Source organism: Nelusetta ayraudi, unplaced genomic scaffold (assembly GCF_046127955.1).
Source record: "Nelusetta ayraudi isolate G7.1 ecotype Tasmania unplaced genomic scaffold, CSIRO-AGI_Nayr_v1 ptg000007l, whole genome shotgun sequence".
NCBI classification, from domain to species: Eukaryota; Metazoa; Chordata; class Actinopteri; order Tetraodontiformes; family Monacanthidae; genus Nelusetta; species Nelusetta ayraudi.
Window position 1 is genome coordinate 7,647,994 of NW_027466057.1, and position 13,449 is coordinate 7,661,442.

The window sequence follows — 13,449 nt, forward strand, 5'->3', positions numbered from 1 at the left end:
GAGAGCACTTAATCTGTTTCCAAAGTACCTTTTAATGGGAATCGCCCACTCGATTAAGACCAACTTTGCTCAGCGTGGTAAGAAATGCCACAGTCAGCAAAGCTTTATGGGCATCTAATCAGAATATCCCTGCAGATCTGTGGAGCAGCTTTCATTTTTTTTTCTTTCCAGGCTAAATGTAGACATTATGCTTATAGAGCAGAACGTTCACGAACATACTAAATATAAAAGAGCAGTGATGCAGGGCCAGAGAGTTGGCTGCAGGAGCAATGCATGATGATATCGAGGAGAAAGTGACTAAAATGACACAACAGCAGCAAAGACAACAACAACCACAACAACCACAACAACAATACCTCAGGATTAACAGAAACGTTTGTTCCAGCAAAATGGAACAAACTTCCGCTAATTACGCTTATATCACACTTATATCCTCGTATTACACTATTGACCATATATAAAGTAGATACTTATACTTGCAGGTTATATATATATATGTATATATATATATATATATATATATATATATATATATATATATATATATATATATATATATATATGTATATATATATCTTTGTTTTAATAAGTCGACAAGAACAATGTGCTGATAAATGCAGGAACTCAACCACTATTAACCACCGTGCTGCTGCAACAAAATAAGAGGCAATGTTTAAATAAAAGTTTAATAGAGTTGATGCTGTCGATGAAAATGCTTAAAAACTCAGCAGTGAACTTGACTTCTAGCTGATGAAAGTCCAATGATCCATGTCTGCAGCAACCCGACCTGCATGGTCAGACTGCTGATTATTAGCAAAACTATTATGCTGTGAAGTTTTAATTTGTGGCCACTGTTGCTTTATAAATGAATTATGTCCTAAATCTTGTTGCTACGCTGCAGCTGGGGGGTGTTGCCACGTTTGCTTTTTTGCTGATGGTGATAAGCAACTTAATTAGATTCAGCCCAGTTCAGATAAATCTTGTTATATTTTTGAAGGCAAACTATCAACAGAATCCCATCACTGTTCATTGCTGTCCAACTTCTGATGTGACCAGAGGGGCCAGTTTTACACTCACTGGCCACTTTGTTAGGTCGACAACGTTACAAGTATCAGGTACCTAATAAAGTGGCCGGTGAGTGCATGCATATAAAAGATACATGTCCACTACTGTGTTGTGCTTTGAGAGATACTATGCTACAGACCTTGTTTCAACTGGTATCCAGTGAGTGTGTGTTCGCTGGTTGCCTTATCAGCTTTAAACATCGACAAAGACAAAGTAGTAATTTATGGACTTGACAAGAAGTTTTTTTCTGAATTGCATCCTCGTCTCTGCCGTTGCAGTATGTCCCCCCTGACCTGTGCATCTGCACCTTCGTGCTGGAACAGTCTCTGTCAGTCCGGGCCCTGCAGGAGATGCTGGCGAAGAGCGGGCAGAACAGCGAGGGGGTAAGTGATGCTAAGCACACAGTCCAAACACACACGCTCGCACACAAAGGCAGACAGAGCGAAAACCAAGACGTAGCTTGTTCCAAAGCCGTGTCGCGGCCACTTCCCACTTCGTGTGTGTGTCCAGCTTGGCCAGCCTCGGCTTTAAAGACGCTGCGTGCAGAACCCTGAACGCCCTCGACTTGCTCAGCCTTGGTAGGAGGATTAATGAGCAAAACGGGCCAATCGCAGCCACACGGGAGCCCTGAGTGCAAAGAGGTCCACACCAGATATTAATGAGAACACTGGTGTTTCTGCGGCTTGTGCTCAAACACTGTACACACTTCTACTCCCATTATAGAAATCAGCACAACACTTCTATTCCTCATTAAAACACCCAACAGGTACACATTGCTACTCTCTACTTTGTCTTTTTCTTCGTTCCCATGGTTTTCCTCTCTGTGACCAGTGTGTGCTTCTCCCATCTTTATCTCTCACTCTGTTTATAATCTTGCTGTCCCACGTAATAGACGCGTGGCCCGGATCGATGGGTATGTTCAGCGCTCATATCATCTCTCCTGCTGCTCTCTCCCCAATGCATGAGCCATGAGTAGTGGATTAGTGACAACACACCTTTCACTGCCCTGCCACTTCCCCACCGGTGTCCTGGTGTGGCTCGTCTAATAGAAGAACACTTGGCACACCTATAGGTGATGCAACCACTGAAGTCCATCATAGGGATCATAAGGACGAAGAACTTTTTAAATGTGAACAGTAAGACGGTTCACAAGCACACAAAAATCCAATCAAAATCCGATTTCTGGAGCACACAAACATAACGCCCATAAAACACAGACAGCATAATGCGATTTCCGTTATCGGATTCTGAGAAATCTAATTAACACACTAAAAATCTCTCCCAAGCACTAAGATGTCTTTGTGCATATATACTCAGTAGTGTCATAATATATAATACATGCCATCTTTTTTTTTTTTAATATGCCCATGTGCAAACATAAAAATGTTTGCGATGTGAGCAGAAATGAAAAGACAAAGACGGCTCGCAGCAGCGGAACATCATCACAGACCAACGCCTGGAGTGAAGACCAGACTAATTTCCTGCTTATTAAAATTGTTTTCAGGTCTGTTAGCTTTTCAACGTTCAGACCGTCGTCATCACCATGTTTTAAAAATAACAGGAAGTTTGAGTCTCATGTCACTGTGTACACATGCACTTGGAAATAGATAAGATAATGGACTGAAAACCAGGATTTTCCTTGATTATCGCCATTATGGAGCGCATGTAATCACATCCGATTATTACAATTATCCGATTACGCCCAGTTATTGGATTTTTGTGTGCATGTAAACAGGCTGTGTAGTGAGTGAGTGAGAAGATTGTGCCGTGGGGAGCCTTTGTCAGGCTGAAGCAAGTGTTCAGTGTTGAGTTGCTTCAAGGTTTCTTGCCTCATGAAGCCCTCAAACTCTCTCTCTCGCTACTGCAGAGCTCTCGAATGGACTGACAGTGGCCTCGTCCCTGGGGCACTGGGACGATATTGATGTGCCACGTGTTTTACTCACACACTGCTGTGCAGAATGACCTCTCATCCCGCACACAAACCCTGGACTGCTCCCTATTACATGATATTAGCTGCTTGCTACGAGGCAGAGAAGTGATTTAGTGACTTTGAATCAACTGCAGCCACTTCTCACTTCAATGCAACATGGCAAATGTTGGCTCTAATCCCCACAGGTCTTCATTTCTACCCTGCTGACATGACTTCTTGACATACTGTGCTGGCCAAAATGATTAAAATGCCTGACAGAATGGAAAAGCATAATTTAATTTTATAATGTTCATGAAACATTACGATGGTTGTCATGATCACCATAACTATTGTTACCTATTTACCAACCAATTTTAACACAATCACACAAGTCAATTGGTTTCTAAATGTGCATTTTTTTTTTTTTTTTTTTTACAGAAAACTACCAAAAACCCTGTAATGATGGCCCATATTCAATGCTTTATGCATCATAATAATGACTTTGCAGACATTCCATTCCTTTAATGGGCATTTTAATGGTCAAATCAATAAAACCAGCTGAAACCTTCATGTCAAGTGTTCTAATAATTTGGGACACTGCTGTGAAGTAGATGCCGTAAACGTGACAGTGGACTCTTCCTGCTGCAAAAGGACGAGGGTCCAAATAATTTGGGGCATTTTTCTTTAAATGATTCTTAAGTGGCAGGACATTATGAGCCAGTTAAAAACTGATCCTATATCAACACCTTTCTCAAGTCGTCAGATCAACATAATGGAGACACAAATCTTTTCAAAGGTACAAATTATGAAGTGATAAAAGATGTGCGTGTGCTGTAAGCCCATATTCCAGTAATCACATCTTTAAAATGTAAGAATGTAGTGAGATGTTCACAAAATAAACAAACAAACAAACAAACATTTCCTTGCATATCTAAGCGTGACCTGAGCTGGATGGTTAAAATGTTGAGATCGATGTGTCCCCATAAGACGAGTTGATCTGATTTACTTCTCAACCACTTCCCACTCAGGAGCCAAGAGGTTTTGATATCTGGGATCAGACCTCCTATTTTTCTATTACTGTATTAGTGTCGCTGTTCCTCTTCCTCACATTTATCTGTCCCCCGCCACCCCCTCCGTCATTCTTTGCCTGCACCGAAATGCCACTGGAGGAAGCGTCATTAAAGAGGAGGGTGGTGGGGGTGGTGGGGGTGGTGGTGGTAAACATGTCTCAGCCCAGGCTCGCAAAATCAATGCGTCTTTGAACAGATGGGCTTATCAATAGTCGGCGGCTGGGAGCAAATCGGTAGCACGATGGAGGCAGGGTGGGTATGTAGCCCCGTATCCAGGAATTGTGACGGTCTGACTGCGAATTTTCTCGCCGTTCCACAAAAGGAAGCTTCAGCGTTTCACTTTATCTTGGCAAAACAAGCGCACACCTGCCAAAGGAGCTGCAGGTCTCGCACCGGGTGGTGGTGGCGGTGGCGGGTGGGGAGGTTTGCTGTGTCCCGCTAAATGTCACGCCTTTTAATTCAGGAAGAGAATGTCACAAAGGGTCAGCAGCTGGACAGTCGATAAAGTGCACGGCCCTTCCTTCTCCCTCTCTCTCTATTTACTTATTGGATGTTTGCGAGCGAGCAGGACGCGGCCGCTTTAGAAGATTATTTTTCCCGGCGCCTCTGAGCCACAGTTTCCATCGGCCCGCTCTCTCTGTCCCTGCGAGGCGGGGGGGCTCAGCTTTAGTCGAGGTGTGAGGCGCGACGGAGGGCAGGTGGAGTTCATTGGACGGTGGTGATTACATCTGGATGTGGCGAGGCGCATTGAGCCCAGTACCTGAGAGGAGGCCCGCGAGTGGCGACAACGCAGGGGCGTCTCGGAGAAAATGATCGCCTCGCCTGTATTTAAGGAAGCCTGCCTTGACAGCGCGCTTTTGTATTTAGGCCACTGTTCTTAAATACCGCAAGATGGGAGCTAACTAGGAGCAAGACCCTTGCTCTATGTGTATAGCTATATATATGAGAACCGTTCTAAGGGTAGGAAAACCAAATTACTTTTATTGTACTGCGAGTTTACGCTTTTGTTAATGTATTTATGGGGAGCATGTTAAGCTTTTAACGGTATAAAAAAAAAAAAAAAATCATAAATCAAGCCAAATTTTACACGCTGGACCTTTAAGTCCACGTTTGATGGTTGAGGCCGTCGTCTGGGTCCGGCACCAGTGGCATTGCCGTGTGAAATGCCAAAGAATGCTCCGCTCGGTTGCCTCTCCCCTCCCCCACTGGACAAATAATGTCTTTTTGACGAACACACGCGCCCCGAGGATTTGGTTCACCTGTTCCAAGGCAGGTGTGAGCGGCGAGGCTCGGATGAGTGACTGCTCCTTTCTGAATAATGACCCTCTCTCTTACCTTAATGCTTCCTAGAGGCTCATACGGAAGGTGAGTTTGGAAAAAAAACAACGACGAAAAATCAACAAGAATCAACACCCGACGCGCTCCCTTACCCCCGTCTGCCTCTCCACCAGTAGAGTTGTCATCAGTTCCCCCCTCCTGCATCTCCACCCACTCCCACTAGTCCCGCAGTCGCTGGTGTTGACGTTACATTGGAGACTTTACAGTAGAGCAGAGTTGCATCCTCCCCATCCTCCTCTGGGAGGATGACCCCGTATCCTACTCGCTTGCGGATACTGTACAGAAAAAAAGTCTTCTGTGGCAAAGGTTGATTGCATGACCTTATAGACAAGTTGGGGCTGGCAAAGCCAACCCCCCCCCCCCCCCCCCAGGAGATGTGTGCCCCCCTTCACCCTCAAGCCAGGGGTCATCCCTGCCAGAGCGGAGGCCCTGAGGTCGACGCTCGATACCAGAGGTCGGAAACAGATTGAAAGTGGTTGCAGAACGACCTCCGGGACCGGCGTGTGTTCGGGGGCGCCGGCGTCAACATGTTGTAACTGTCGCCCGTCCTGTGCTCCCCCTGCAGGCGGCGCAGAGCGGCGGACACAAGACCCTGCTGTACGGACACGCCATCCTCCTGCGGCATTCTTTCAGCTCCATGGTAAGAGGCGGCGGCGGCGGCGCGGGACTGCAGCCGTTCACCAGGCTTCTCGTCAGCTCATCGACTCTTAGAAGAGACTTATAGCTCTTAAAAGAATCGAATCCTCTACAAATCTGCAGTTCTACGTACAGTTTCAATAGCTGCGTTTCCATCACCCCGAGAATTGCGCCTCTAAGCCACATTTTCTCTCAGAAAAAAAAAAAAGAAGAAGAATTATTTTGTAGAAAATCTGCAATCTGCGTGGTGGAAACACTTTCTCCTTAGAATTTGTGATAAAGCTGACATTGAAGTAATATTACAGCTGTAACAAATAGGTTTAATCATAGCTAATACCCACTGAAGCAACAGGAGATGAATACACCGCCTCTAGATTTCTCACTCTTACGTTCTGATCCTATTTTCGGGGCAATCACATTGGTTTTTTTTTTTTTCTTACACAGCCATATTATGGGAAGTTTTCTTTGCAAAGACTTACTGACAAAATTCTGTGCGTTCATCAGCTACAACCGCTCGATGGAAGCGTTTTTTGACGAAAAACTTTCTAAAGAATGGCTCCGCATAAAGACGGAGGCCAGTGCAACTGGTGTCGCTGCCGCCTCAGCCCCCGATCAGCGGGGCTTAAACATCACAGGCGTCCAGCCGCCTCGGCGGGGTGGAGTGTGTGACAGGTGTCCCTCTTGTGTCGCTCACCACACAGTACCTGGCCTGTTTGAAGACTTCAAGGTCGCAGACGGATAAGCTCTCCTTTGATGTCGGGCTGCAGGAGGATTCCACAGGTAATGGGACGCCCACTTCTCCTAAGCATTTGCATCATCCTCCTCTTTTTGTCCTCCCTGTCCCTTTTGTCGGCCTCTGATCTCTCCGCTCATCTCTTCTCTCTCCGCTGTGCTGCCTTCAAGATCTCTTCCTCTTCTCTCTCTCTCGACGCGCCATATTTGTTAATGAGAGTGTGTGTGTGTGTGTGTGTGTGTTTTTTTTTCCAGCGTGGCGCTCCCCGCGGAGAGCTGTCGATGTAGTGCCAATTAAATCTCTGCTGCATATTTGATTAGTTGAGTTTGTCTGATAGCAGGATTTATTTAGCATCGTCGGTTCCTCGGATCGTTCAGCAGACGCACCGTTCATTTTCCGTCGAATGCCACCTCCATGCAATAACAGTTATGGGGTATGATATCGTAGTTTACAAGTGTGTATGTGCGTTTGTGTGTGTGTCACTGCAGGTGAGGCCTGTTGGTGGACCATCCATCCGGCCTCCAAACAGAGATCGGAAGGAGAGAAAGTGCGGATTGGCGATGACCTCATCCTCGTCAGCTTGTCCTCTGAGCGATACCTCGTAAGCTTGTTAGCCATGCTATCCAAGCCTTGAGCAAAATCACTAGGTGTGATAGTACCTCAGTAACAAGTGCTTCTCTCTCAAAGACAAGCAAAAGGCTTGATGAAAGTGTCACTGGTATTCAAATGTCCATTTAACTTTTGCTGTTGCAATATGTGCTAAAAAAAAAAGTAGGTCAGGGCACGGTCTGCCAAAGGTTCTTGTCCGTCTGTTACCTTTTGCTCTATATTCATTTCCTGACACAGGAAGACCAAAAAATACGTCCAAACATCCGATTTGAAAACTCGCTAGAATGCTAATGATTTTACGTAAGCAGGCAAAGTGCAGTTAGTCTGCACTCATGGGCCCATGGTAACTGTACTTTCCACTTCCCTTCACTCTACTTTGCTTAGGCTTACTTTCCGCAGAAGATTGTTCTGTATCCACACAGAGACCATTTTATGCGCATAACACCATAAAATCGACGGTACAGTCCTACTTACCGATGCATTAGATGCATTTTTATCATTAAAAAAAAACAAACCTGTTTTATGCCAATGGAGGATTTGCTGACACTGTAAAACTCTTGTGGCTTCAATTCTGACCTGGGACCTTCCTGTGTGCAGCTTGCGTGTCCTCCCTGTGGCTAAGTGGGTTCTCTGTGTGGGCGCTACGACTCCCTCCAACAGCCGACATGCATGCACATCAGGTCGTTTGACGACTTTGAATTGTCTGTAGACGTAAATGTGAGCCGGGCTGTGTTGGCCGTGGGATGAATGGTCGGCCTGTCCAAGGCAGAACTGCGGGACAGGCTCCAGCAGCTCCCACGAGCCGTAAGCGGCCATAGAAAACAGACGGATGGATTCCCGTCGTACCTCTCAACCAACCCTCTCTGCATTACGCAACTTTTATTACGCCATTACGACGCCGCGCCTCAGCGCCCAACCCCCTGAGCTCAGCGTCACATCGCCGCGCTTCCGTTCCCCCCTGGGAAACATGTCACTCTGTGATCCATGGAGCCAGTGACAGCAGCCAGGTGCTGTTTACCCCCTAGTGGCCGCCAAGGCAGCGCCAGATGACCACTACCGCCTCGCAGCCACTGATGTCAATCTGCCGCTGCCGTCGCCCGTGCAGCAGCAGTGTATGGCGACAGCACCCGAGGGCGGCGCCGTGGCTCCGGGGAGAGTGGATGATTAGGACACAGCTGCCACAATGTTTTTTTCAGAGAGTGCGAACCACACAGAAACAGCCCGGAGGACGAACGCGACCAATCGGTCATAGACGTGTGTGTTCGCGAGGGGCCGTAACCCTAATAATAATAACGCTAGGACCGTCATCTAAAATGGCGTGTTTATGCTATGCTGACAATAAGCTGAAGTCTCCTCGATTATTCTGACCACCCACAACTGTGTCGTTAAAGACTGTTTCAAAAGTATTTTGATTTAGATTTACACCCGATATGATCCGATCTGCCCCTCTTCCTTCTTCCTCGCAGCACTTGTCCATCTCCAATGGCAACATCCAGGTGGACGCTTCCTTCATGCAAACGCTGTGGAACGTTCATCCAATTTGCTCCGGTAGCAACGTAGAGGAAGGTAAAGGTTTCCAATGTCCAAGCAAATTATTTTCTTCATCTTTTGTTTTGCACCTGTACAAAAGTACATTATCCAAACGGAAGCAATACATTTTTTTTTTTTTTTTTTTTTTAAATAAATCATGTGTCAGATGAGTTGATTATTGTCTCATGCTTATTTGAACGTATAAGACTTTTCTCTGTTTTGCCATTCAACAAATTTTACTTGACATTTGCTTTAAGTGAAGTATAAAAACTCTAACGATCATGCAAGATTATGCAAAAAATTCTGATAGTTTTTTTTTGCCGGGTCGAATTTAAAGCTCTGACTTTTATCTCTGGCTGTCGGGAAAACACATCATTGTCACCAAAAGCACTAAAACCACCAAGTAATCAAGATGATTTCACCACTTCGGCAATAGTCTGCTATAATCTAAATCTTCTCCTCTCCTTCCCTCTCCAACAGGCTACCTCTTGGGCGGCCATGTGATGCGGCTGTTCCACGGGCACGACGAGGTGGTGGCCATCCCGGGCTCCGACCAGAGCGAGGAGCAGCAGAGGTGAGGCCAACCTTTTCCAATTTGCGTCCGAGAAGAAGCGCCTGCTGGGTTATTTCTGTGTGCCGTGGTGCGGCTGCTCGCCGTGAACAAAGATAAGAGCAGGTGCAGAAACTGGGCTTGAAATGGGCCTCCAGTTCAGGCTGCGGGGGACGGTTCCAGGAGACATGTTGACCTCCTGGGGGCACACACACACACACAGAGACGCAGATCTATTTTTAGAACCCGGCAAATGAGGGGGCCAGGATTATATAAATTGCAGCTTTAGTTTTTCTCCTGCTCTCCAGCAGACAGACAGATGAGGCTTTTCAAAGGTCTCACCGTTCTTCTGGGCCAAAACGAACACGGTCCGGGCTCTCGCCCCCGGGGCTGATGACTGATTTCTTTTATCTGCTCGCCCAGTCACCCGTATCTCTCATAGACAGTTTAGCTGTGGGTTATCGGCGCCGCTTGTCTCCTCTTTGAGGGATGCGATGCCGTCGTCACAGGAGTACACGGAAAGCTTATGAGTCAGCGCGTGTTTACTTAAAAAAAAAAAAAAGGTCTGGATTTCTCCCCCGATGAAAATCGCTGTGACAAATGGAGGACCAGTGCTCTTGTGAGTCAGGGAGAATGACCTTGACAGCAGCAGCAGCAGCAGCAGCATCGTCACCGGTAGCGACGGCGGCTAGACGTCTAATGTGTCTGCAGACAGGCCACCTACTCATGCTTGTCTGGCCTCCCCCAGGATAGTCAACTATGAGACGGGTAAAGCCGGCGCCAAGGCCAGGTCCTTGTGGAGACTGGAGCCGCTCCGAATCAGGTGGGTTGAGTTTCTCTCCTCCTCCTTGTTTGCGTCACGCTCCCCTGCTTTCTGTGCAACGTGTTTGTTTCAGCAGGTGGTACTTAAAGGGCACATATTATAGCAATTTTAAGATATTTTCCCCATTCCGGACTCAAATGCAGTGAATAGCCTGCAAACCATCCGTAAAACAGCACATTTAGCTCTAGGTTGAATATCGAGGTTTGTTTGCTCCTCCACGTGCTTGGATGGAAACAGAAGCAAGACATCTGCCAGACGATCTCAGGGGAGGGTCAGATGCATGGCTGGGCATGGCAAGGTGTGCCCTCTGTGACATCACAAAGGGCTACTCTCCCGAGTTGTGCGTTTTGGCAAACATTTTCTGAAAAGCTGAGCCACGAAATGGCAAAATTAATTTATTGTCTGTAGTGTTTGATGGCCACAGCCATCAAACACTACCACAAACAGTGTGTATCCATGTGCGTTCCCTTTCCCTCTGTCTCCCCTCTGTCTTCTGTCTCTTCTTGTTGTTGTCGAAACCAATATTTGACCAATTTGCCACGTGTTTTTTTTTTTTCTTTCTCCTTTTGACCCTGGCTTCCTGATTGGGAACAAAGTGCGCAATTAGAGAGAGTTGTCAGCTATTTGATAATTATTCCACCGTGCCGCACGCTGGCTAATTAACAGCTGGCGGCGACGTTTTAGATCAACAAATTAGAGGTTGTTCCAACGGAGGTTATGAAAGACGGCCTTTTTTCTGTTTCTCACTTGTCGTTACTGTGGCACCCGGCAGCTGGAGCGGGAGCCACATCCGATGGGGTCAAGCGTTCCGACTGCGGCACCTGACCACGGGCCACTACCTGGCGCTGACAGAGGACAAGGGGTTGGTGCTGCAGGACCGGGAGAGGTCCGACACTGTCGCCACCGCTTTTTGCTTCAGAGCGTCGAAGGTGAGGACGTTTTACCTCAAGGTGACCTGTGTGTCACACGGGCTTAATCACTCACTCACTCGCTCATTGCGGCACCTCTGGGGGAAAAAAAAAAAGAGTGACACAGGAACAGCCCAGTCCCACCGGACTGGAAAAAAAATCAGCGTATTTCACAGGACAATGGGAATTATGGGAGCAGTGAAAGCGAAAGTCGTGGAGGTTAATTTGGCTGAGCTCGCGGACCAAATTGAACATTTGCCCTCACTCTGCGTTATGGAGTTTTCCAGATGTGACCAGAGATTGCGAGGCAATTAGACGCGGGTCTGAGAGCGTCCCTTATGGAACAGCGGTAAAGTCATTTATCATATAGGTCCGTTTTTTTTCTGCCATATGTGTGTCCGATCCAATGAAATGAACTGGCATCGCTGTGATGGATGGATGGATGGATGGATGGATGGATGGATGCACGGACGGCAGACGAGGTCGACTTTGGAGAAATCCACCACGTCTCTTTAACGTCTCCGTCTTCCTCTCCCTGCTCCTCTCGCCTCCTCGCAGGAGAAGCTGGAGCAGAGCCCCAAGCGCGACATCGAGGGCATGGGGGTGGCGGAGATCAAGTACGGCGACTCGCTCTGCTTCATCATGCACGTGGCCACGGGGCTGTGGCTCTCCTACCAGGCCCCCGACGTCAAGTCCGCCCGCCTGGGTCCCCTCAAGAGACGAGTGAGTGGCGTGGCGCCGACCTCGTGCCGTTCTGACGTCAGGAGGCGGCAAACGGACGAAACAAGATTAATAAATGGATCGGGCGCCGCCGAGCAGATAATTATTTTTGGGCTAATGAGTCGATGAGGTAAAGATGATTTGCCGGCTGGATCGCTCTCCCCTGGCTAAATATAAACCAGCTCCCTGTTGCTACTGTGTCAGAAGTGATAGAGGTGAGTGTGTAATGGTGTGTGTGACAACTTGTCCCTCCGTGTCGACAGAAAGCCAGATAGCCTGTAGTGTCAGCACCTGCGTTCCAGGCACGCTGCCGGTCGGTGCAGGCGGGAAACAGTCACAGGCTTCCACATTGTAAAGGGCCCTCATAGTGTTTCTTTATGAAGTGCACTTAAACAACGTGGGTCTGCCAGTAAACGTCCTAGAAATGAAAAAAACGGATTTTACTTCTTCTGTTTGGTCTACTTTTCTGATAAAGTGAGCAGAATTACACGGTATCGCAATGAAAAACTGGTAATGGAGACACCTAAACTTTGAAAAACCTCTCACACACCGCTAAAAGGTTTTGCAAACAAACGTAATTCTCGTAAAATCTCGTCCCGCGAGATTTTGTGTCCAAACTTCTGACTGGTGGTGCGTGTTTTATTCAGCTTTCATTGTAGACAGCACAGAAAGAATTCCCCAGCACAGGGAAACGTGGTTTGCTTCCTGCGCGCAAGACAATTAACTCTGACATTGAACCCTGTGTTTCCCCTCCGTCCTGGCCCCGCCTCTCCCCTCCCGCCCGCACCTCCAGGCGTGCCTCCACACTGAAGGTCACATGGACGACGGGCTGACCCTGCAGCGCTGTCAGCACGAAGAGTCCCGGGCGGCGCGCATCATCCGCAACACCACGCTGCTCTTTAACCGCTTCATCAGGTGCGCTGCCATTCGCCGCGGCTGAACCCTAATGACCCCCTCATCCCCCCTCCCCCGCCCCGCCCCTGCCCCCGCCCCACCCCCGCCCCTCCCCCGACCCTGCAGCCATTCGCTGGCGCAAACTGCCCCATTAGGCCAAATTATTGTCCACGTTTGTCTGGAGTCACTTTATTAGAGCGGTCGGCGGAATGAGCTGTCGCCTGTACACGCTGATGATCATTTGTAAAGCGTAATTAATATAGGTGGTGAAAGTGCCGCCGCGAGGGTCCGCTCGGGACGGTGATGTAACATCCCCTCCGCGCTGCCAGCGCAACCCGTCTGGGAATTTGAACAAATGAATCGGCGGATCTCCCCCAAGCCCCCGTGAGCCTCGGCCCCTCCGCGGCTCCTTCACGCGGCTCCGGATGGCAAAACATTGCACGACATCGCGGCGGCCTGCGTTGAAGGGAGCCGCGGTGCGTGTAAGCGAAGCCTCCGTTCTCTATCAAGTGGGGGCCGTGTCCCCCGGGGTCCGGCTTTGACGTCTCTCATGTGGGGAACGTGTGAGTCTGGCCCTCCCTCCCCCTCCTCCTCCCCCTAACTCCTCCCCCTAACTCCTCCCCCACCCCCAGCAGTGACGCATACGTCTTCCTCCCTACGTTCC

General features: G+C 48.2%; 1 protein-coding gene across 1 annotated transcript in view; it reads left to right on the top strand.

Annotated features, from left to right (window-relative positions):
- The window catches only part of LOC142883463 (ryanodine receptor 3), a 100,953-nt gene that overhangs the window by 27,374 nt on the left and 60,130 nt on the right, over nt 1–13,449 (top strand). The window contains exons 3-12 of the mRNA XM_076018364.1: nt 1,344–1,448; nt 5,948–6,022; nt 6,720–6,798; nt 7,240–7,352; nt 8,827–8,926; nt 9,371–9,464; nt 10,189–10,263; nt 11,036–11,192; nt 11,730–11,894; nt 12,685–12,806. Of these exons, the coding sequence (XP_075874479.1) occupies nt 1,344–1,448; nt 5,948–6,022; nt 6,720–6,798; nt 7,240–7,352; nt 8,827–8,926; nt 9,371–9,464; nt 10,189–10,263; nt 11,036–11,192; nt 11,730–11,894; nt 12,685–12,806 (1,085 nt within the window). The remainder of the gene's footprint in view (nt 1–1,343; nt 1,449–5,947; nt 6,023–6,719; nt 6,799–7,239; nt 7,353–8,826; nt 8,927–9,370; nt 9,465–10,188; nt 10,264–11,035; nt 11,193–11,729; nt 11,895–12,684; nt 12,807–13,449) is intronic.